This window comes from Rhagoletis zephyria, unplaced genomic scaffold (assembly GCF_001687245.7).
Source record: "Rhagoletis zephyria isolate East Lansing unplaced genomic scaffold, Rhagoletis_zephyria_1.1 Rzeph_scaffold_00140, whole genome shotgun sequence".
NCBI lineage: Eukaryota > Metazoa > Arthropoda > Insecta > Diptera > Tephritidae > Rhagoletis > Rhagoletis zephyria.
Window position 1 is genome coordinate 373,131 of NW_016157224.1, and position 27,045 is coordinate 400,175.

The 27,045-nt window shown below is 34.9% G+C and overlaps 1 protein-coding gene across 1 annotated transcript in view; it reads right to left on the minus strand.

Annotated features, from left to right (window-relative positions):
• LOC108381730 (uncharacterized) overlaps positions 1-27,045 on the minus strand; it is an 80,590-nt gene that overhangs the window by 23,057 nt on the left and 30,488 nt on the right. Inside the window, exon 3 of the mRNA XM_017638141.1 lies at positions 402-547. Coding sequence (XP_017493630.1) covers positions 402-547 — 146 coding nt within the window. The remainder of the gene's footprint in view (positions 1-401; positions 548-27,045) is intronic.

The window sequence follows — 27,045 nt, forward strand, 5'->3', positions numbered from 1 at the left end:
TCTTCATCTTCATCTTCATCTTCATCTTCATCTTCATCTTCATCTTCATCTTCATCTTCATCTTCATCTTCATCTTCATCTTCCTCTTCATCTTCATCTTCATCTTCATCTTCATCTTCATCTTCATCTTCATCTTCATCTGAAGTTACTAAATATTTTTGTTTAGCCTCCACTGTATGCATACATATATGTAAAATTTATAATAAGTAGCTCGAGGGCATTAATACCGGTGGGTATAAATGATATCAAAATCACTCTAGTTTTGGCAGGAATACTATTTCCGGCTGTCCGTCTTCCATTTCTATGAAATTTTTTATTTATACTCACATACGTATATATGTATAATCAACTACATAAATCTATTTGTATTAAAATGTAAATCGATAAAATTTTATATTTACCCAATGTTCGAAATATAATCTGTCTGCTGCGATACTTTTTACCAAGCCAAATAGCCGTTACCGCTATGGAGTACTGCGTGCTGGGCGATAGACGATCTAATATGATTGCTTCGCTATTGCCGGCGACATCCTGAACAACCCTGTAACTTAAATTAATTCAATTACCACTCTTTGCCACAAACTACAAGCGCGACACAAAAAACATGAAAAGGATGCAGAGTAGCAGGCAGGCAGGCAAACGAGCGAGCGGGCGAGCTAAGAAGTTAAGGAACAAAAAGCAATAGAAAATAGCCTAGAGCACCTATAGCTGCATACATACATATATGCATGTACGAGTATGTAGATGGGAATGCAGCAATCTACGTAGTGCATGCATGCATCTAGTTTACCAATCTACATATGTACATATGTAATTATAAAACATTTGTATGTTTCGGAGAGTAAATGAATATAAAACGCGCGCTGGTAGGACAAAACCAATTACAACGGTGTTGACTTGATGGTTTTATCGTGGCTGCAGATGCTGCTACTTGCCGATCTGGAGGGCAAGAGACTCTTGACACAATAGTGCGAGTAGGTAAAAGTGTAGTGCAAAGGAAGGTTTTAAACGATGGGTGGAAGAATAAAATGTGATGGTGATTGTACATATGTGTGTGTGTACGTGCATACGTAGAATGCCTGTGATTAACAAGCAGCATAGTGTAACAATAGACGTACGCCGGTTGGCTTATGGCTTGAACGCTAGCTGTAACCGCGAAACCATTTAATGCATGTGTCTGTAAAGTAGTAAAAGTTACACATAAATATGCCAGAAAACGCCCACATAATAACACAATAAGATTTAGCATCATTTTGCGCATACTTACTAGCAACAGGAAGGTTTTAACATAACCCCAATTTCAAATACTTGGACCTAAATTTCTAGTTCTTTTTAAAGTGTGTATATTAAAAAGTTGTTTTCAATATTTCATCTCTATGTATCAAAGGCCGAGTTGGGAAAAATTTAGCCTAGCTGCTGCGGTAACATCAAAATTTCGACCTTGAAATTTAGTCAGAAGCGAATGTGCTACAATTTTATAAAAAAAACTCAAATTAAATTGACCATTTATGAACCATCTATATAAAAGATATAAATATAGGTGTTTCTTAGTATAACTTGGCTCACAAAATACTCTATCGGTTTGAATCAACATAGGCTACCAAATAGTTCGCTAGGTGGTGCTGGGGTTGAGATATTTAGAATACCCATATTTATGGTTAGTAAAACAATCATAGAAGCGCGCTCCGTCGGTGGCTGGTTGAGCTCTAAAACAAGAAATAAAGAGTCGCTAATTTTTACTTAATGGGTTAAGAAGATTACATCATTAAAACAACAGTCCTTTGTCGGGAAAAACTCGATCCTGTAGAACCCACTGTCTTGGGACTGAGAATACACCATCCACTCCCCTAGACCGAAAATACGGGCTTTAGTCGAGATTCAATCAATAACTTCCTTAATTCTAACCCTTTGAATTCCTTCGTGAGGCCCACGATACCTTGAAACAACTACATTCTAGATATTTTAGCAGCTTGAACTGTTCAGTCGAATAAGAATAAACCGCCCTGACGACACTAAATAACCACCCCTTTATATCGAGCCCTAACCGCCAAAATAACGTAAGCGACATTTTTTTCAAAATTTTCTTTTTGATGCAGAAATATTCCTAGAGCGTCTATATGCATTTCTGCATCAAAAATAAAATTTTGAAAAAAATGTCGCTTACTTTATTTTGGCGGTTAGGGCTCGATATGTTTGCCTATTCACATTAGCTCACCTAACATCACTCCCCCTACGCCCCATACCCGACGGATCTGAACTTTTCCTAAGCCTGCGGTTAAATGAGAAGAAGGACAACATGATGTGTTTCATTTGTGATTTACACAGAGTTTAGTAAGCTGATACAATAAAAAAAGCAACAGTGAAAGATTTTCTTTTTCCTTTTATTTTTTAAATAGTTTTCTGCAGTGGAAATTTTTCTAGTCTTCAGATATAAAATAAATGTTTAATTAATTATATTTTTAGAAAGCTTAGATTCCAATATGTACATAAACTAGGTAAAATCCCGATTTATACGATTATAAAAAAACGGTTTTCTCGGTATTCGAAAAAATCAAGATTCCACAAAAAAAGCCTAAAAATATTCAAATAAACCGCGTTGAGGAAAAAGCAGAGTCGATCAACTCTTTAATTACACAAGTATTTAAGCATGCATTTCTACATGCATTCATATAACTGCAATCCGCATACCGTGCAAATGTACATGTCACTGCAAGAGGTGTTTGTATGTGTAATTAAAACTTTAATTAAAACGAATGAATGCGCCTTCGAGTTAAATGAAGCGCAAGACGATGCTCAATGAATTGAAAAAGTACACTTTGCTGGCAGGCAGCCTGCAAGTAGCGGCCAACCTCCTGCAGGTCGGCGTGCTTGACTGCTTGCCACATTTACCATCCCATGAGAACGGATGGATATTCCCGCCTGAAAGCTGCGCGTGGCAGCGCATTAAACAAATGGAAAGTATTTACTGTTAAAATACCAGTGGCTAATTTTGTAATTTGTTTGGCTATTTTATAATATCCGCGCTCATGGCGTTGACATGGATCAAAGATAATGTTTGCTGTGGGATGGTGTTGGTGCTGCTGTGGCTTCTACTGCTGCTATCACCACCCACATAATGATATTTTTAATGACATTTAAGTTACTGGTTTAGAAAGGAAAAAAGTTATAGCGCCAAAGCTTGTGGTTAAGCAGTAATAAAAACTCATTTCAAATGCTTGTAGAAAATTTAAGCTTTATGCTAAAAAGGGCTTAAGTGTAATATTATTGCAAGCTGTGCTAAATTCTTCTATGAGTCGGTAAGTTAATAAAGAAAAAAGTGGTTGCTTAGCTTTTATTGTACTTTTATGGCTTTCTGCTGGTGGTGGGGTTTACATTTATATCGAGTAGTGGTTTAAGCTGGAAAATATTTTGCCAGAAAATTAAGAAACTAATTGTTAACCTTTAAATAATGTTTGTATCTGGAAAATTGAAGCTTCGTTCAAAGTTTGTTGATTTATGGGAAGTTTTGTATTAATGTTATTTACAGCATGTAATTTTTTTTAAATAACCGACTCAACTATGTTCATTATTACTGACTTTTGGAAGTAATAAAATTAATCCATTCTACTTTTTTTTTTAATTCCAGCACCGTCTTAGTTCCATATTTTTGTAAAAAATACACTTCTCATAACTGAGAACTGATTGGGCCTTTTCAGTGTAGTTGCAGAGAGGACTTTGTCGACTTCGAAGCTGCTTTCGACAGCACGAAAAGGAGTTGCCTATACACCGCGAGGTATGATTTTGGTATCTCCCAAAACTAATGCGTCTGTGTTAAATGACGTTGAGCTATACCATAACAAGAATTGGCAACCACCTCTTCGAGCCCTTTGAAAGCAACACACACACTTTCGTGTAATTTTTTTAATATGATGTTGGAGAAGATAATACCGACATCGACACCATCGGTAAAACTAAGCGCTACGTCTGCTCTTTCTTTCCGAATTTAGATGGAGAAGCAATTCCCGTGAGTCTGATGGTGAACGAGACCAAAACGAAGTATCTTCTGTCATCAGACAAACAGTTAGATCATAAGCATTTCGGCTCTCACGTCATTGAATTCCTTTATTTTGAAACGCAAAATCACACTTGCCAACAAGTGCTATTTACTTTGGACTGCGTAAGGATTCGAGAAGTAAAATCCTCCCCTATATATGTATACGCATTTGAAGAAAGCAGATAAAAATCCTATTCAAAAAAATAAAGCCTTATTGCATACCGAATGGCCCTTTCATTTGACATCTTATGTTTTTAATGCAACGAACGGACCTAATAATGTTTAGATAGGCGGCAACTATATTAAAAAAAAAAACAAGATGAAACCTTATTACATATCTGAAGGCCAAAAACTGTCGTCACCATTACCTTTCAATTGGTACCTCATTTTTAACTGACTTAAAAAAAAGGAGAAGGTTATCAATTTGTCGGAATATTTTTATTTTTTTAATGTATGTTACCGCTTCACTTTGGACCACGTCAACCGATATCTATAATTCTTTTTTTAAAGAAAAGATGGTACCTCAGAGGTGGTCCCATACTAATTAGGTTTAGTTCAGATGATTGGATCATGAATAAATTAACGGTACTCTTAAATTTATATATGAGAAATGAAGTCGGTTTTGTTTTTTACTTAGAAATTACTTGTTTAGTACAACGAAGGGTAAAGTTCTTATAATTTTTAAAAAGGTGGCAATCCTACTCATAAATAATACACTACTGCACATCTAGAGGCAAAGTCTATTCATTTGACAGTGACGATGCAGAACCGATAACTTCGCTTATTAAGTTTGAATATGGTAATTTCATTAATAGGTGGCAACCTTAATCAAAACATAAAATATTAAAACATTTATGCTTATCTATAGGCCAATATCTTTCATTTGACACCTCATTTTTGGTAATCTAACGACCGGTGCGGATCTTATAATTTTTTTAGGCAGGTGGCAACCCTACACAAATTGTGTGAATGGCTTTGAAATCACCACCAACAACTCTATAAAATAAAGTCGGTCTAGTTTTCAATATCAAGCTCGTCCAAATTTTATTGTGCCGTGGTACAACATTCATTTTATACGAAATACTTAATTTGTTACTCCATTTCACCAAATCCTAGTGGTTATAAAAAATTTATGAACCACAGCTAAAATAGATACATGGAAAAATAAATTAGAATTCTTCGTAACACACGCGTAACAGATTGAATTAATGTGGGCAGATATGAAAAAAAAACACACTTCCATATGGTATGTACGTAAGCACGTAGAGACGAAAAAATATACGAGTAATTATGGACGCGCCATAATGAGCCGTATGTAATGTGTTTTTGGAAAGTTATTAACTTAACACAATCACCTCATAAAACACAGACATTTGTGCATGTATATCTACATAGGATATGCATATGTGTACTAGGGTGTGTTAGGGTGGTCCAAAATAAGTAAAGTCGGAATTTTAATGCCTAGGATTGTTCTATATCGAAAAATTTACCCCTATTTAGCTCAAGTTTTCCACGCACATGGTATATATGGAATAAAACAACTTTTCGTAGAAATGGTATGTAATTCTTAAAAATCAATATTTTCCGATCGGAAAATTTTGGTGCTCTTCAGAAGACTTCCAAATACAATATGCAATTGTTTATTTAACCATGTTTTAATACCAAAGATTTTTTATATACCCCTCATTGCATTTTCTGGGTGTTTTGGCGAACCTATAAAATGTAATTACTATGAAAAAATGGTTAAATAACCTAAAGAGAAGCAGACCGAAAAATATTGATTTTTAAGAATTATATACCATTTGTACGAAAGTTTTTTTCAGCGCTTTGAGCGACCTTTAGAGGTTTTTTGATTTCAAAATGAAAAATAGGTGTAAATTTTTTCGGTATTGAATAATTCTGAGGGGTGACAGCATAAATCTTATTACATTAAACGAGCAATTCTTATATATTTGTATATATATATCCATAGAGTTCTTGGAAACGGCTCTAACGATTTTTATGAAATTTGGTACACAGATAATGTTTTGGATTTTAAGGTTATCTGAATAGGCATTATCTCCGAGAGGACTCGTATAAGGTTGCCACCTATTCGAAATTTGTTACAAATCAATTAAAACATCATAATATGGGTATCAAATGGAAGGTATTTTAAAGATCTCTAATTCATAAATATTTTAATAGGGTTGCCACCTATTTTAAATAGCATATTTATTTAATTTTTTTTTTTTTAAAGGGTAAAATATTACTATTTATGGGTATCAAGAGAAGGTCCTTAAACAATGCTTTTCCTATATACAAAATCTTATCCCTTAGGTTAATAGTGTAGGTTGCCACTTGTTTTCAATTCTACATAATTTACCTAAAACATCGCAATATGGATATCAAATGAAAGGTATTGTTGAGAACTTTGGTCAGAAAATATTTTTCATCAGGGTTGCCACGCTTCTATGTAATACAAAATTGTATCTTGTTAGTTTCAATCAACATTTTTTTATGTATACACAGTACATATGCGCTCAAGATATGTACCATTTATTCCCTCCTATCGCGGAATAGGGTTACCACCTAAATTTTAGAATAAGGAATTTACTTAATTGATATCGAAATCCATTTTTTCCAAAATATTTTTTTAAAGCCATCCAAATCTTGAAAACTTTAAAAAGTATATGCACTCCGGGCAAAGCTCGGTCAACCTGGTACTATTCATTAATTTTGCAAATGCATTTTTGTACCACCCTAATTTACATACTTATGCATATACGCGCCGACAACAAATGAGCACGCACTGTCACAGTTAATTTCATTCGCTCTTTTCGCAATTGAATTGAGTGGCTTTTCACGCTTATCCTACCACAGTTAGAATGCCAATATATATTTTTGAATTGACTTAATTAACTGGTTGACACCGAATGAATATAAGCTAAAATGGCATATTGCGCTTACTATATGTGTACGTTTATATGTATGCGTTTATTAGAGTAGTTGGGTATTTACGTGAAATTTTCCATATACTTGCTACACCAACAACTAACACACAAATAACACTGTAATAGCCAATTGTCAAAGTAACTTGAATATTGTTTCACAGTAGCGGTAGCAAGAGTAAGATAACGCTAACAACAACAACAGGAATACTATCTAATCAAGAGCAATGTGTAGGTAAGAGTGATGGGTATTTTCATTGAAAGGTAACGACTCGCACTTTGCCTTTGGGCTGAAACGATATTCCCCAAGGGCTCATCATGATAATCAAGACATCAGGACAAAGGAATTACTAAACAACAAACAATGTCTACACTATACATACATATGTATGTGTGCTTGCACATTAACACTCATACAGACTGGCAATAGACACTTTTATGGTTGATGCCTTCCGAGCAGTTGCAACGCCGGAGAGATGAATGGCACAGCTAACCTGAGTTTGATAACTTTACTTTGTTTGAGGTGGCTACACTATTTAGTTGCGGTGGTAAGCAAATACGTCGGCTCTGTTGGAGAAGTTTGCGTTCTTTTATACACACATACACACATTATACTTTTGCATATGTGCATGTGCTTGTGTTTAATTCACCTTTGGTGACTGCACTTAAGCACAATTTCCCCAGTGAGACCGCCAACGATTGTGGACAGATTGAGGGGAAACCTAACTTACTACCTTTAAGAAAAAGGCCATCCCTGTATCTTAAGTAAAAGCTGTGGACATCATGATGTCAGCGATAAATGCTCACATACATATTTGGATTTTGCTTTTCCGATATACAAGCATACATATGAACTACTTCTATTTTAGAAAAAAAGCGACTAAATCAAATGTCTTGAGAACGAGAAGAGATAGCGAAGTAAATGTAACGGTATTTTAAAGCATTAAGATAGAAAATTCAGGCAAAATAGTCCGGTTTGATAAAAGAATTTTACTTAGCTGACTTCACAGTTTTGTTGACTGCAACACGAGCTATTTTAAAACGATTTAGTGAACCGGAGATCTATGTATATCTTTTCCATCGCGAGTAAGCGTGATTAGGAATGGCGACTAGCTTTTGTAGCTCGATATTAAACCAGGGTCTGCATTTATTTCTTAATACTTTCCGCTTGACGGGTGCAAAGTTGTCGAAATACATACTTATTCGAGCAGCAAGAAACGCATTCTGTCATCTTAGTTATTACGATTAACTAACTAGTGGCACTTCGTTCTTTTCATTTTCACTGATCTCCATTCAATTCCGACAGGACACTCATGGCTGGCCTTAAACACACACACACTACACACTAAATTAATACAATCAGCTGTGCATGTGAATGCCAACACTTGTGGCAATTAATGCGGAGTACCATCACTTGCAGCTGACAGATAAATTGCTCACTTTTAAAAAGAATGTAGCAGTTGCATATTTTACAAGAGAAGAATGATAGTGGTCACGACTAGAATGATGGCAACTATGCGTGTACGCTATTGTTTGTTAGAAAGCGAATGCTGTGATTGCTGAAGAGTATGTATAAAATCTTAAATGCACGCTATCTAATGCTAGCACAGCTACAAAGATAAGCTGTTGTTAATCAATGTAGCACAAACTTGAAAATTGTTTATCACTTCATCATTTGCCATTCACGACAAAGTAGAGGATATATAGTGCTTATCATAACCATACGACAACCACATATTGACTACGTAGTTTCACACTTTGTACAAAATTTAAAGTAAAATTCATAAAGTTCTATAAAAATTCACATTTTTAACGGACTTATGTTACCACATAACTTTGTACCACGTCAACCGATTTCGATAATTATTTTTCTATCGGAAAGGTAGCGTCTCACAGGTGCTCCCACAATAATTTAGATCCGATCATTGAATCATGAAGAAATTAACGGTACTCCTAAATTTTTATATGAGAATTGAAGTGGGTTGTGTTTTTTGCTTAAAAATTACTTGTTTATTCAGAGTTTTTAGACATATTTTAAGTATGAGTTTTTATAGCCCATTCAATTCTCATAAAAGTTGCAAGTTTGAAATGGGACAAAATACCGCTGATTTTTGTCATTTTTTATTAATAAGATTGTGCATTTTTCACCATATAAAAATTGTTTAGAAAATACTTCGTATAGAAGAAAAAATCAACGGAATTTTATAGCCAGTTCAACTCGCACTTTACTATACTAGAATTGCCGATGTCTGTACATTATGAGTATATATATTAAAGAAAAGTTAATATGGGAGGTCTTTACTAGAGCAACAGAAGCCAAATCATCAATTTTGAGAACTTTTGTCTGTCTGTCAGTATGTTTGTACGCGCATCACTCGAAAACTAATGCATGAAATCGAATGCAATTTTCACCGATGTATTGCTTGTGGATTAAATGTAAATATAGAGGAAAATATTAGAGAGTTGCCACATGTTTGAAAATTTCAGTTTAGGTAAATTGATAAGATAAATTAAATATTGCAATATAGATGTCAAAAGAAAGAGGCTCAAGAAGGCTCACAGCCAAAAAAAAAAAAAATGTTGTGAAAAGTTGCCACCTGGTTGAAAATTTTAATTCAAGTTAATTAATATGATAAATTAAATATTGCAATATGAGTATCGACCCAAAGAGGTTTAGGAAAGTTTACTGCCAAAAAAATTTTTGAGCGGGTTGCCACCTGTTTAAAAAATAGTATTTTTTTTAATTTATAGGATAAGGTAAATATTGAATTTGTATACCTTTGAAGTAAGTGAGCGATATGTAGACTCGAGTTATAAAATTATAAATTAAATTTCCAAGAGAAAGCCGATACTATACCAACTTTCTAAATACCATCGAAAATATATTAACTAACACCCAAATTTATAAAAAGTAAAGAATGCTTCCCAAATTTAAAATTTGTTGGAAAATTTCCTTTCATAAAGCTCTTTAAATATATTTTCTAAATTTATTATAAATTTTATGGCCTAAAGAGGCAGTGTCATACAATTGGTATACTATTTGTACAGATTGGTAAATTTTTTATATTGGGCTATTGGGCACGTTCAGAAGGCGCAACAGTTCAGTAATTGTAGCGATTGCACCTTCTGAACGCGTTGTTTTGTACTTCTGATCAACTGAACAGTTGAGTGGTAGATGATCGTAATATATTTCTGATCATTTGAGACAACATGTTGTGTGTTGTTGAATTTGACAGCTAATATATCAAGCCGTTCAGAAGACACATTACGATCACTGATTTTTTTAGCAACGGTTGCGCTCAACTGCTGCGCCTTCTGAACCTACCCATCGGTACAAAATAAAAAAATTGGGACGACAATTTTTTTTATCTACTACTAGTTTCTGAATAAAAAATGTGAAATTTTGATGAAACTTTTTTGATTTTATTTTTTTAAATTTTTGTAAAAAGCAACTTGGATTCGTTTGGTTATTCTTATAGAGTTAACTACATTCTTATAAGAAATACTTCAAACGAAATATGTATTTTAAATGACTGTCCATTTTACTTGTGTGTCTTTATTCTGGTTAGTCGACGTAAAGCATGAAGCGGTGAATGGTGTTGGTGGCTGATTTAGTAGTTGTTACCAATAAGCCCAATTTTTTTCGATCATGGTATTGATTTAGTGTATCTTCATACCAAGCTCCAGTACTCTAATTCTGTTTGTGTGAGAGGTGCCACGCCCCGGTGATATATCGAAATTCTTTTTGGATTGGCCTATAGCCATCCATGGAAAGTCTGCCGTAGGTGTCCAAAAAAAAAAATAATAAATGTTACAGAACTTTTTGTTTCGCCGAACAAACATTTTTAAGCACTTTTTTATATACACATGCATATGTATTGATAAATTAAATTAAATAATAAAAAAATGCCGTATAGTTATGATAAGCGCTTTATAGAATTTACATATATAGTTGTTGATCTCCCTTAGTTTCAAAATAAACAAGATGTAATAAGCGCAGTAAAAAATCATAAAACCTCGTAAAAACCACGAAATTGGCGCAAGCAACTCCGGCGCTAAAAGGGTCGATGGCGAATATTGACTTTCAATTTTTATGATAAATGATGTGTCCCCGATGACAACGGCGTCGACACAAGTAAATCCAGCTAAGATGCCATGTCAAAGACTTCGATATTAACGCCAAGAGCAAACACAAAATACCAACAACAACAAAAACTAAATTTAATGTATGTACATAGCAACAACAAATGCGATAAGGTGCCAAACGAGCCGTGAACGCGGAAGGCAATACTGCCACAAGAAAGTGAACAACGATAAAGCTATGAATAATGAAGATACAGAATCCTCCATGGAATTCCGGAAGTAGGTTGCAATGTATGGTGTATTCACTACAAATAGATGCCACATAGTTTTGAACCAGCGCAATAAAAGAGATAAATGTGCAGTAGTGGGAGCCATATAGAATCATCAAGTTGAAGCGCATATGTATGTAAGCGATGGCAAAGGGTAAGGCAAAGGATAAGCAAAGTGCCAGCAGCGCTGGTGTGCAACGGTATCGCACTACTTGGGTGGTGGTTGGCCAGCTAGCTGGCGCTTGTACGTTGCTGCAATTTTTCTCACTCCGCTTGACTTTTCAACTGCTGGTTATAGTAGCTTGATTGCACTCGGAAATGTCGGCTACATAAAGCGGAAAATCACTCACTATTTATGTCCTTTGCACACCACACCAACGCTCTATTGCACTTTGCTTATATTTTTATGTGTTTGTAAGTGTTTTGCTTGTAATGTTTTTCCTCTTATTTATTTAATATTTAAATGGGTTTTTCTTGTAAATTAATTGCATGGCAAATTGTATTGAGCGTAAGCGCAGTGGCATGTGCTCTCTAGAGTGCATCCATAGAAATACAAGTGTGTGCATTACTTATTATCGTAAATATGTTTATGTAACACATTACAGCCTTCAGTGTGAGTGCGCTTCAGCCCTATGTGAAAAAAGTGAAATTGATTTCAAATCCCAATTCGTTGTTGTAATGGAAAATACAATGTGATGCAATAGATATTTCCTCTTTTTCGTGCACGAATGAGAGTTGAAATTGAATCCTTCTTTCAAGTTTTTCGCTTTCCTCATACCTATCAATCCGAAGTTAAGTTTAATTAAATACATCCGACTAGTAACCACTGTAATAAATTGTGACCAACATCTGTAAGTACAGACATCACCAGCAGTCAGCAGGGTCTTCTGTCATGTCCGCCATATGTATGTATGTACGATAACATCGTGCAGTAGAGCAGAGTCGAAATTGCAAATGCATTGCCTATGATCAAAAGAAAAGGACCAAACATCAATATGTCTGTGGCCATAAGCAATAACTACCTAAGTCGACTTAAGAAAGCATTGAGTTATATATGCTATCGTATTCTGCAACTACTATTCCATGCGTGTGTGAAATCCCCATCTCGCCAGCTATGTAGGCTATTTAAAAAGTTATATACGAAAATATGTTTGTTCCCCCATAAAGCTAACATTATGAATTTTGGTAGGCAAATAAGTGGCAAAACCAACTCAAATACAATGCAATAACTCCTACTCAATTCCTCTACTACACTGCAGCAATAAATTCCAATTTTTTAGGTAAAGAATACAACCAGTATTATAATACTACTAGATGAGATTCACCCGCTTCGCTGAGTGTATATATTAAACTTCTGGGTACTAAATTATGTGTGGTTTATTTCAATAAAACTCAACATACATAAACTCAGTCAAAAACATAGAAGATTTTACAGTTTTTTTAACCCTCTTCAAAATATTTTCAAACTGAAACTTTCTTAACATCATTCTTATGATACATTTTTAATTAACGGATCCCCTTTAAAGGAGGCAATCCTCCTGCATGTAGTTAAGAAATGAGGTTAATGAGAAATGAGAATAATTCATTAAAATTTTTAAATAGTTTAAGTTTAGTTTATCAAATAGGTGGCAACCTTCTAAAACCTCTGTCGTCTGACATGCATATTGTGATGCCTATATACATATGTATTTGAGTAACTTAATTCTCATAATTCAAGTTCAATTTGATCTTTCAAACAGGTGGCAACACTGCCGCATTTAGCTTAGAATTAGAGCCTTTTCAAGCCCATTTTGATTTATATCCCTATTGTAGTAATTCATTTAACTTCTTTAATAATTTTATTTTAATTAAGTGCTAAAACAGTTGGCAACCCTCTTCAAATACCTCAGAAAGTTCTACATGTTCAAACTAAAGATGTCTAAACACTCTCGCGGTTGATATTTTACATGTGTATAATTTCATTAAATTCGACTTTTCAAACAGGTGGCAACCCTCTTCAAATACCTCAGAAAGTTCTACATGTTCAAACTAAAGATGTCTAAACACACTCGCGGCTAATATTTTACATGTGTATAATTTCATTAAATTCGACTTTTCAAACAGGTGGCAACCCTCTTCAAATACCTCAGAAAGTTCTACATGTTCAAACTAAAGATGTCTAAACACACTCGCGGCTAATATTTTACATGTGTATAATTTCATTAAATTCGACTTTTCAAACAGGTGGCAACCCTCTTCAAATTATTTTCAGACTACAACCTTATTAACCTGTTTCGTCTGACACCCACATTGTGATACATATTGCAATTACTCAATTCCCTTAATTCAAGTAAGTTTAGAAAAAGGACCTTTTCAAAACCATTTAAATACATTTTTAAACACCTGGCAACCTTTTCCAAATATTTCCAGACTACAACCTTTTTAGCCCATTTCGTCTGACAACCATATTGTAATACAAATTTCAAATAATTCAAGTTCAATTTGATTTTTTAAACAGGTGGCAGCTCTCCTCCATGCTTATCGAATTGATTTTATATATCTCCACACCAAGTTCCAGTACTCTATCACAATTACTTCCTGAGCTACGCCGTATAAAAAATTCAGCTTGTATGGGAGGTGTCACGCCCTGTTGTCTAATCCACATAAAAGATATCCTATATTTTAAGTTAGGCTTAATGGCACCAGTGTGGAAAATTTCATGGTGGTCGGCTGCGTAGTTAAAGCGTGAAAGCGTAACAAACCAACAAACTCACTTTCGCATTTATAATATTAGTACGGAGTATGAATAGTACAAATACAACAAGAAATCTAGCAAATGGCAATGAACTATGTAATACGTCATTACATTGACGTTGTAATACTTCCACACATTCAATCAAGTGCGCTAACTACGCCGCTTCGATAATAAATATTTATGTCATAGGAAAACTCGATCATACTCTTCACCAAAAATTAAATATTTGACCAAAACAAACGAAAAGCGCTACTATTCGAAACACTTACAAAAAAAAAATATTCGAGGCTTCATTTTCAGTAGACTCACAAAGCTGTCGTAAGAGACGCCTACACCTTCCTCTGGCGGCCAACAAATGCCCAGCGGTACAAACACTAACAAAAATTCAAGGCGCCTGTTACGTACTTTTAATTTTAATGAATGTTAGAGTGCATATGTTTGTATGTATGTATGAATCTTTATAGAAGTAAAACCGTTGTGTCCATTGCCATTTAACAGCTTTGGGCTGTTGTTTTTTTTTTGTTTGTGTATAAGCAGTCTGGAGAGTTCCCACCTGTGTAGGAGTGGAAACCCAAGCCACATTTTGAAATACTTACAAAATACATATAGTGAAAAACGGAGGAAGAACTAAGAGACAACAGCATTATGCCAAGTAGTAATAGTAGGTCAGCTGAAATGGAGTGGAGGGCAGGACAGTAGGTAGCACTGACAGTAAAGTGAATTAATCATTCATTACTGCCATAAAACAAGAAACAACCGCATTCAGTCTGCCTGAAGGGTAACAGCTGTACAATTACAGGGTGTTTCGATAGTGGCTATTGGACTCAAATAAAATCTAATCTAGAATATATAGTGATAACATCAGTATTGAGAGCGCTTGCCAACTTTTGGTGTATGAGCTGCTAGTTGTTTGGCAGAAAATCTATAATTTTGCTTAAAAGTGCCCATTGTTATGTAATATAAAATTTAAATCACTTAAGTTTAATTTTTTTTCTGCTTCCTTTTGATATAGTTATTGACAATGAGGAAATCATTAGCAGTGTGGTGGTTTTGAGCCCATAAAAAATTAACGTCATATTTTAGGAGACACGATTTTTTTTATTATTTAACAGCAATGCAGACTAAACACCGGCCTCTTAAGATACACCCACGAGACTGTAATCAATTCCAACTTTAACGTGTTAATATGGCTTTAGTAGAATAAGTCGGACGTATCCAGTTTAAGAGCTCACTTAAACTATCTGTGCGAAAGTTTACGGCAACTGTCTGTGTGGGGGCAAATATACATACACAGGAAGGACCAATGAGAGATGATCATAATGCTAAGTGATTGCCAGGTGACGCTTAAGGTTATGCTATACTATCAAATCAAATCATCATTAATAATTGAGAGCATTGAGAAACATAGTTCCCTTGTAGGCACAACAAGTGGGTTTCAGGCCAGCAGAGAATAACTGAGTCCTTCCAAGAGATAGGCACCATTATCATAAAATAAGAACTCAGTAAACAGAGGAACTCATTGAGGGATTTTAACTGATGTAGCTCAGTAGGCAATAAGATTACTGGGAGGGTACAGCGTGAAGAAATTCCAACATGTTATTTGCCTCGCAAAAGGGGCTTTTAGCATACCAGCAGGTATCCTGACAGAAACACTGCATACCAAGACGGCTTCTTAAAATGCCCGTGATAGGTCCATTAATCTATGTCGGTTTTATGACTTGACCATGGAGGCACCAACACATATTCTCACTATCGGCATCACAGCCGTTTGCAAAAGAGCTTCAATCGACATTAGCAGCTTCAGACCTCTTCCGGCACCGTTTTCATGCCTGAATCGAATGTTCCTCATCTATATGCGTCATTGATTTGGTAGTTTATACCCTTTATGGGGATGTTTATTGATGCCCTGTTCAACAACAGCCCATACATAGTTATACAAACGATTAAAATTCGGAGAGCTCTGAAGGTCTGGGCTCTTGAGAATCATCGCATTTCTAATCTTGCATATTCACGGTCATGTGTGAAGGAATAGAATTCTTTTGCGTAAATATACTATCTGTCCTAGGTTTCGCATCCGCAACATTTGCACATGTGCAACATTTGAAGGATTTCCACATAGACCCATATGATTTTGTCAGTTTCTTCTAGTCCTCAGCGAGCTTTGTGAATAAACGATCGGGCGATTTTAAAAAATTGACTGTTTCAAGATCAGTCCGACTCGCGTATATAGTAATGATAACATCCGGTATCTTCATTTCTTATCTTAGTTTTTAAGGAATATACAGAAAAACGAAACATAAAAAAAAACAATAGATGTAGGGAGTTAGACAAATATGTGTGTGTGAGTATCCTTAAATTTCTGAAGCACCATGACGACTCCATAATTTACCAAAAGTCGTCCGACACATCCAAGAAAAGGACAGCGCTTGCGAAATTTTTAACGATTCGTGTTTCCCGCACAAAACTTTGAAGCCCAAAGTAACACCTAAACACTTAACCTCATCCGAAATTTCTATACCAACAACCCTTAGTACAGACACAAATCTCCTTATATTACGTGTTGTATTTTGCCAGTAAATACAGTTATGCTTAAAGATTTCAGTTAAGTTTTAAATGCATTTAACACTTTTGGAGAACCCTTTAGATTAAATGGCGGCCGCGGCGATGAGTTCCACTACAATTCATTAAATGAAAATAAAGAAAACAATAAAGTACACACAGTTTAGCAGTATATTTTCTAAGTGAATACTATTGTATAAAAATCGATAAAATGAAAACACGAAATAATAAATAAAAACAGCTAGAGAAATGAGAAGAAACCACTCGTATAACTAAGAATCTTAAAATGAATAAAAAATGTAATGTAGAATGCGTAAAAAACGAGAAAGGAAAAGCGATGAACGCATTACTTTTTAGTAATTTAAAGGGTTCTACGATGTGCGGTCAAGCCATTATGCCATGTAAGTTAGCACTTGCTTAGATAAAGAACCCACAAGTTGGGATGTACAAACAATTGTTGATTGTTGGAGCCCATATTTGCATGCCTATTGTAACCACAAACCTATCGCGAACAGCCATCTAAGTGTTTTTTTAGTGTGGGTTGGACGCTTTGTTAAATACATACTACTATTCGGCGGTGATGACTGCCTTAAGCATATTTAAACAAAAAAAAAAGACCTACACAACTCTTCGTAGTCAGTCCAAAACATATGTATGTACTGCACGTTGAAACCTCACTCAGCCGAATAGCCCGGCAGTAGCAACGAATTCCGAGTATTTCACAACGGTTGAAAGGAAAACGGCAATTTTGGTAACATTCGTTGATAAATGGCTAAGTGTCCAACTCAAACCGCATATGCCACGCCGCAGGCAAGCCTCGCAAAAAGGCGTTTACACATAAATGGTTTGTACATACACACAGCCATACATATGTATAAAAATATGTAGGTATTTGAAATAAGCGTCCCTGCAGCAACTGTGAAAACGGTTAAGTGGCATTGTGTACATATGTATGTATGTACGAGCACATATATTTAGTACGAGCGCCCAAGCTTTCAACCGATTGAAACAGGCGAAAGGTTTCTGAAAGTTGCCACGGCATTTTTCCATTACCTCTTAAGCTTCTGTAAATAAACATTTGCCTTTAAATTAACTTTTTTTATCTAAGTTTTCATAACTCTAGTTTTTCTAGTTTGCTTTGTTTTTGTTAAATGAACGTGATCACCTTTGGGCTATGCGACCATTGGCGAGCAAAAACGGGACACAACTTATAACTATATATTATATACATATATACTAGACTCCTGCGCAATTCCATTTAAACGGCCCAACAAGACATCCGATCGCCGCGCAAATACTTTCCATCCCCTACTTTCATCGTTCGGGTCAATTGTGAGTAAGCATAAACCAGTTTCAGCAAGCGTACGTAAACTACCGATCAATAGCAACACGCGTAGAGTATTTACTTTGCCTTCCGCAACTACTGCGAGTAAAAGGTATTTGACAGTAGAGTACTCTACTGGTAGTACTTGAGTATTTTCGAAGAAAACATACATTTGTGGCAAGAATGATAGAAGAAATTTCTGGATCGCGCATTTATGGTATCTGAAAAAAACTAAGGACAGGAATGTAGTGGAGCGATGAAGAGAGCGACGAGCAAAATGTACTTTCAACTAAAATGCTGATATACATACCTAAGTACATATGTATGTATGTGCATAGATACGTATATGAATAGATACGTATGTGCATAGATACATATATATGTAAGTGTCCGCATATATTTTTTCTCGTCACTTGTTCTGTCGCTTCACTGCAGCAAAACCAAGTTGTGAGGAAAACCCTGACGATATGCGTAGAATTGAAACCATGGGTTCATATTAAATATATTTATGTACGCATGGACATATGTACATATGTTAAAATGTAGTTTCGATTTAAAAAAAAATCGGATGAAGTTTTTCTTTCGCCATTCATACACCTCTAATTTCAGTATTTATTAAAAAAACTCAATGAAATTCAAAAACTCTATCTTGCATTTGGGTTTACTCAATACCAATTTGAGCTGTCGCAGTGTTATCAAAAAAAAAAGTTATCAATAGGTAGGTTCAGAAGGCGCAGCAGTTGAGCGCAACCGTTGCTAAACAAAAATCAGTGATCGTTATGCGTCTTTTGAACGACTTCATACATTAGCTGTCAAATTCAACTCTCAAAGGTACACACCAACATGTTGTCTCAAATGATCAGAAAAATATTACGATCATCTAACACGCAACTATTCAGTTGATCAGAAGTACGCAACAACGCGTTCAGAAGGTGCAATCGCACCAGTTACTGAGCTGTTTCGCCTTCTGAACGTGCCAAATGAAAATTCGTTTCTCTTGAAATCAAGTTATATGGCTGCGTATGTATGTACGTATGTATGTACATATTCCGAAATTTTTTTTATTTGTAAAGGCTCTCAAGAAAAACTAAAAATTCATATAAAATTACGCACAATAAATGGAAAATAAATTTTCTTCTATAAAAAATTTCTTAAATCAGTATGCAGCTCTTAAGAAAAAAATGCTCGTACATCTCGTCGCTACCATGTCCAACTATCGAATGTGAAAATCGGCACTTTTCAAAATTTTGATTTGCCACTAATAATTTTATTTCGTATAGCAGCATAGCTTAAGTTATTGTTTTTGACAACTTATTTGTTGGTTAATGACTGCAAATAGTTTTATAGAAAATTAGAGACGAGAAATAATACTTTCATAAAAATTTAAGTACATACATAGATTTAAAAAGCAGCTTGAATACAAAAGTTTTATGAAAATGTCACATTAAACAACTGTCTAAATCTACGTTATTTTTTATAAATAAGGCCGTAAACATTTCCTTACATCGTCGATTTCCATATTCTATTTTTACTCTTTCAATTTCACTGACCAGCGCTGCAAACGATATCAACTAGTAGGCTAACAACCAGAATTGAAATTTAATACGCAAGTACTTACCGTACTACAAGTATACAGAGAGTAGATTTGCTACTCCCTTTTGGCAGCAGCAAATATCTCTCGTACGCGATGAGGGAAAGTAGAGTACGTACTTTGGTGGAGTAATAGCAAGTACGTCAAGTATTTACTCTCTCAACGCCAAGTAGTGTATGTATGCGGAAAAAAAGTAACAATGTGTTGGGAGTAGAGTACAATGCAAGAAGTACTTATTGAATGAAATGCGGCAAATACAATTGCGCTGGACTCTAATATATACACACGTGCATACCATTTCGTAATAGTGAATATGAAACTTTAATTATGTTTATACATATCAATATTGGGTCATACAAATACAAATATATTTGTATGTGCATCTAAAAAAATTGTGCCTCTTTGCGCATACATTTGTACTACTCCTAAATCTGCTTCAGGCCTCACAACTATTACTGGAACCCCTGATAGGAAATAAGCTAGCCAGTGCTGTTCAAATTTCCACTAACTTATCTTAAATATATCTTATTTGAGGACATTCACATATATTCGTGCAACGTTGTTTCTCTTCTGTCCAGCTGACGCCAATTGGAAATCTTAAGTGGAGCCAAGTCCTTCTCCACCCGGGGGCACTCTCTTTCTCTGCCCTCATCGGTTGTTGTCATTGTCCATGCTTATGAGTATGGTTTTAGTACGTCGAGAAAGGACTTTACTTCTGGATTGCCTACTCAGTCCTAAGTAGCACTTGTTGGCAAGAGTGCTACTGTGTTGAGTTTCGAAGCTAACATTCCAAGTAAACGAAATTCTCTCATTTCTCGAAATTATAACTATTAGCAGTGACGTGGATGCCAAGGCGCGAATGCGCTGACTGTTTGTTTGATGATAGGAGGTCCTGTCCTCGTTTACTACCAGACCCATTCGCTTTGCTTCCTTATCCAACTTGGAAAAGGCAGAACAGACTTTGCGGTTTTTGTTACCGATGATGTCGATGTCATCGACATACTAAAGCAATTGCACGCTCTTATAGTAAATTGTTCCTGGGCGGTTCAATTATACAGCTCTTATTATCTTCCACAACATCATATTAAAGATCTGATTAAAAAAAATCCTTGTGAAAGGAGTCGGCCCATCTGAAACTCCGCTTGATAGCAAATGGTTCGGATAGGTCTTTCCCAATTCTAACGGAGCTGGTGGTATTGCTCAACGTCATTTTACAAAGCCATAATAATTTCGCGGGGATGCCAAATTTAGACCAGGTCAAAAGCCATGCTGACAAGGTCCAATCAGTTCGTTGACAGTTGGCTTCAGGCTTTCACACAACAGATACACTCGATAAGACTCTGTAACCTATTTTAGAAGACTGATCCCGCGGTAGTTGGCGCTCATTAAACCATTAAACATTCCCACCCACTGGTGTAGTGGCCGCGGCAAGCACCTCTTCAGTGATTTTTTGAAATTTCTAATTCCATTATGCTGCACCCTGCTTAAGGGAGATAAACATTTTCAGCTGCGCCTTAATATGATACCGACTTTTAGACACCTAATAATTTAAAGCGTTCTTATTTTTTCAGAAACGTAATACCATGTTAATGTAATAAAACGTTGAAATATTTATCATTCACTTTTCCTGCAGGATTTACATACATATTTTACTTTGTAGGAGTACGAATTTATGTACGGAAAAATGGAAATAGCCGCATGTATTTCGGCTTTTAGACAGTACCTTGGTAAATCCGAATTTTGCTGCAAGAGATTTGTACTTGAGTACAAGTATGTATTTTTAAACAATCAAGCATACATATGCACATACGTATTACCACAAATATGCATGCAACGTAATGGAATATCTCCAAAGAAGAAAAAATGATGTTCACGGGATTTTGATTCCAAGAAAATTACACTTCTTGATGTTTGTAGCTTATGTTCATACAGATATGCATAGGCATTAGACTGCATCACTCCCCATACAAAAAAAAAAAATCGGAACTTTTTTTCCATTGGAATTATACAATCTATTATATTCTAAGACGACCAACAAAATATTTCGGAAAAATATTAAGATTTACGTCAGCTGGGCCGATTTGAAAATACCTCAAAAAATTTATTTTTTTATTAATTAAAATAGTTTCTTAAAGATTTCTTTTGAAAAAAATCCCCTCAAATTACAAAACGGTTCATTCTTAAAAAAAATGCATAAAAATATTTTTAAAAAATTTAAAAAAAATTTTAACAGAATCGTAATAATGAGATTTTTGATGCTGCTTTTTAACTTTTTTCAAAGATTGGTATTAGAAAAACTTGAATAACTGAACCTAAACTCTTCCGATTTAGACTTGTGAGGTGTCATTGGAAAGGTATTTTCTCACCCTTTTTATTTCTTTACCCATTCAAAGGATGAAAGAGGAAGGTAGGATGAACGAGTGTCAAGTTGAATTAAGATGTGTTGGTATTTGAAAAAAAAAATTGGGACACGAATAATTTTTTTTGTGGACAGAAATAAAAACAGTGGGAAAATACCTTTCTACTGAGATCCTATAAGTCTATATCAGAAAAGTTTTGGCCCAGTTATTCATGTTTTTCGTTAATCAATCTTTGAAGAAAGTAAAAAGCAGCATCAAAAATCTCATTATTACGATTCCGTTGTAAAGATTTTTAAATATCTTTATGCAATTTTTTTAAGCTTAAACCGTTCTGGCATTTTTTCAAAAAACATCTTTAAGAAACTATTTTTATTCATAAAACACTCCATTTTTGGAATTATGTATTTTCAAATCGGTCCAGCTCACGTAATCCTGGCGGAAAGCCGCAACTTTTTTGGTGATGCAGTCTAATGTACATACATATGTATGCACGTATGTATTTATATATTTGCAAGTAGATACTCGTAGTATGCATGCATGATATAAATTTCGGATGATTTTCGTTTGCAGGCTTATCTAAAAATATCCACACACTTCACCATTTTTGCGATGTTGAAGTTGAAAATAATTTTTTGTGCTAATTGGATTTTTGCAAAATGCCAGTCATGATAAATGATAACAAATGATTTCATTCTATGTGGTTGGGTTTTTATAAGGAGTTGAAAATGGAAAATGTGCTTTGATGGAAACAGATATGTTGAATAAGTGATTAACATCCGGCAATTACAGTCTCAGGAGAATATTATAGCAGGATTAGCAGGGCACGGATTTTATGGAAAATCCCCTGTTTTGAGGGCAGATAGAGTAGTTTTGATTAAAAATTACCACAATTTAGCTTTAGTTGACTCCAAATACATACAGATATTTAATGTTATCTTTTTCTTATTATCTTTTTGGTTTTTTTTAAGTTAACATAACTAACCTTAAAAAAAACACACTTACAAATAAGAGCCCATATTCGAAAATAGCACTGCGAAAAATAAATATTGTGGATAAGATTCAGAAGTGGCTTATAGAAGCGCAGGGGTCTACTGCAAAGCCGTTTTTTTCCGCCAACGAAGGTTAGCAGACACTAAGGGTCTTTGATGGAGTAGTAAAAATGTATTTATATCGGTAGCTTAGAGTGTAAAGTTGCTAAGTCGACTTTTTGTAAAAACTTACATTGTGACACAGGAAGCAAGGAAAATTTAAAATGCTTGGTTTCCAAAAACACCGAGTTACGTACTCTAGTAAAAAAATTAAGGAACTAAGTACTTTTACCCAACGAAATGCCGCATCGAAAAGTGCATAGTGTTTGCAACAATTATGCCGACATGCCCCGGAAATCCCGACAATTCCGAAATAGTCTCGAAAACTCCAGAATAATATCGAAAAATCCTGAATTAACCAAGAAAAGTGTGGAAAAATTCCCCAAAGTTCCTACAATACTCTCAAAAGGGAGGAATACACAAAGAAAAAAAAAAGAAAAGTCAAAAACAATCAGAAGATAATCTTAAAAAATTTCGAAATATCACGAAAATCACGAATTTTTCCTTTAATTTGTTTTTTTCCTGAATCGCTTAGTATTACGAAAAGACAAAACACCTATCTGCAATCGGTATTAGCAACTGGCGCAAATCCGTACAGGAGATATAGTAAAACTGTGTAAAATATAGTAAAACTGTGTTTTGGTTTTTCTCGCTGACGTCAGGATATTCTCAAAAGGACTTTGAGGTATCAAAAGTATGATTAATTCCAAAATTTATCCAAAAAATTCAGTGAAATGTATGTAGAATAACAATATAGGTACCAAATGAAAGAGAAAATTCTGTAGAATTTAAGAAAATTAAAATTTTGTGGTTCCCAAGGACGAGTAGGTATTGAAAATGGCCCTTTAATTAATTTTAAATTTTTAAGCTAATAAAGTTAGAAGGTCGAAATATGAGGATGTAGTCGAGTGTATATACATAAGTCCTTAGCATATAATTTTCTCAAAAATAATTATTGAAACATTTCAAGGACATTCAAGTTTAAAATTTTAAAAGAACATTTGGAATACCTTACGCACCAAAACATTTAATTGATTTTAATTATAATTCTTCTTCTCTTTAATTGCATGCCCATACTTTTTCTCTGAATTGCACTGAATTATTTTTTTAATTTTTGGAGTAATTATATTTTTCAAATTTCAAAGTCCTGACGTCATAGAAAAGCACAGGTTTCGTGAATACATCGATTTTTTTTGTGTGTTAAATTTATCATCGCACGGTGTTATCAACAGAAAGTTGATTTTAAAGTGAAAATGACAAATATCGCGTCACTATAACCTATAGCCCCATACAACTTATAGTTCAGATATGGGGTTTTACTTTAGAACTCCTTCATTTAGACAACAAAAACCGAGCAATTTTGTGACCTATTTTCTAATGAATCATACAAGGTCTTCTAAGAACTTCATCAAGATCGGTGTTGAATTAGCTATAACTTATACATATATGTCAACTCAATTAATTTTATTTTTATTTAAGCAAAACTAACTGATGGCATACGTCGTGTGGGCAACTTTCAAACTTTGGCTATTCCATAGTAATTAACAATATTTTGCTAGCAAGTATTTTCCATTACTATTACTACGTTAAGCTCATTAGAAATATAGGCTAAAAATTTTTGAAGAAGCACCTTTCCCCCCCTGCTAATTCTTCGAACAGCATGGCGAGACAATTGATAAACTCGCCCACTTCCATTTAATTGCCACTTATTCAAGGTCGCAGTGTAAACTAAGCAAGCCAATTATTAATAAAATAGCAGCAGATTATTGACAATAAAATAGTATGTATTAAGGTATTATATATACTCACGAAAGTATACATAAAGTGCTGTGGTTGTAAGAAAAAAATTACATACATAAATTTATTTTGATACACTTAATAGCAGCGTTTACAAAGGCAATGAGTGCTCTCAACTTCAACGACCACGCAGAGACCAACCACAACATTTATTTAAGTTAGCTGCACTAATACTCATAATCTGCAATTTCTTCAAACAATAAACTACTCTACAACAAAAGCAAAGAAACTTAAAAGAAATATTTCTTTTTTTGCTTAACTCTTTTTCACTTTATCCTGGTGGTGAATAGAAATTGTTAGATATGTACACGGAAAAAGCTAGAAAAAGTGTAGCAGCTGCAGGCACCGGAAGAGAGAGAGAATAGATATACCAAAGCGTAAAGACTAAAACGTTGATGGGGATTTTTGCCTTTAAGGCAAGTTTCGTGGTGATGATGTCGGTAATGGTGATGATGATGCGAACGATAATTTTCTTGATAATACCTTCATGCATAAATAATGTGGCCGGACGCTGACGCTGATCATTTTGCTGTGTAAAAATGCAAATTGCATTCTTACTTGCTGAATAATATAGGTCGTTCAGTTCACCTGCTTATGAGTTTGTTTGCGCACCACACAACGGTCAACACTAAAGAAATTGCATTCAAAATATTTGCATTTCGCAAACGCTCCTCAGAGAACGCTTCGTTTGTTTGCTTTAAGTGCGTCGACAGCCTACCGCCCTACTAAGGAAGCAGATGCGAGGGGCGACGACCGACGAAAAGATTATGGCGCCAAGTGTCCACTTTCTGGTTGGCATGACTGAACTTTTCATTGAGGTTTCGTCTATATTTACATACATACTCTTATATAGTTAACACGCAAGAAAAGGCTCAAATTGGCCATAGTTTCGCTTTTGTTTTTAGTTTTATTGTGGCTCCTCATATTGTAATGGCAAGTATTGTGTTGCAATTGCATGTAACTATCACGAAGCTTTAATGACACTCTTGTCTTGCTGTTCGTTTTTTTTTGTTTTTTTTTTTAACTAAGTACTTTCTCCTTTTATTTCTATCTCCACTAGCACACAGCCAGCCAGCCAGTCAGCCAGCCACCTGTCCCTTGTTGGTAGTTAACATAAAACTTTTATACTCCCCATTGTCTGCCTCGCATATATTTTCTCTTGTTTTCGTCTGCGTCTTTGTTGTGGCATTCCAGTTCAGGGTCTGAAATTTAACTAACTACATGGAGGATCCTTTTATATGTAGTGGGTCAGTTTGTCAGTAAATAAGAAAATAAAGTTGGGTAGGTACAAGTGCTCCGAAAATAAAGTAAATAATCGGTCACCAACTACCCAAACGACAAACCGGCAGCCCAACAGACCGAACGGTGTTCACTCAAGCAGGCGACTGACTAGGTTTACGAATAAGTGAAACGGTTACCAACTGGCCTTCATGTTCATTCACCACTTTTACTTTGTGTTATCCTTGTTGTAATTTTATACTTTTGTTATGTAAGTTTCCTGGTAATCCATTCTATGCTATTCCATGCACAAACGCGCGCATTTTCAGTTAATTTTTTTTTTGTTTGCTTCTTGTCGACTTTGCGCCAGCAACTTGATAAAAGCGCACAAAGTCAAATAGGAAACTAAAATTACTGCAGATTGTGTACCGCCTTTTAGGCTCTCACTGTTTAAAGTTCTGAGATGTTTGCAGCAAAACTTTTTAGGTTTTTAATTATATTCCTTCAGGGGTTGTTACGTTGTTAAAGCGATTACGTAAAGGGGGTATTGCTATTAATTATTTGTTCGTTTGTCCTACTAATACATATTAAGAAATCCGCTACGTACTTCAATAAAATTTGGCAGGTAGATAGGCCATGACCTGGATTAACATACAGCTAGGATATTTTTTGAAGAGAGTTGCCACCTTTTTCAAAAGTTAAAATCAATTAATTAATACGTTAAATAAAATACTACAGCAGTGTGGGTGTGAAACGAAAGTAATTGTAAATCGATTTATTTGGAGGTAACTTGGAAGAGGGCTGCCACCTGTTGAAGTGTGGAATTCAATTAAATTAATTTACTATTTATACCTATGGAAGTTAAGGAAAACTTTATTTCGAAAATGATTTTTAAGTGACACTTGTTTTGGAGTTCGAAATCAATTCAATCACAAGCTAAATGAAATATTTCACCGTGCGAGAGTGAATTTTACACACACAAAATTAATATATTCGCAACAATATGGGAAAAATATAGTAAAACTGCGTTATTAATTTTTCACTCTTGTCAGGATTTTTTTT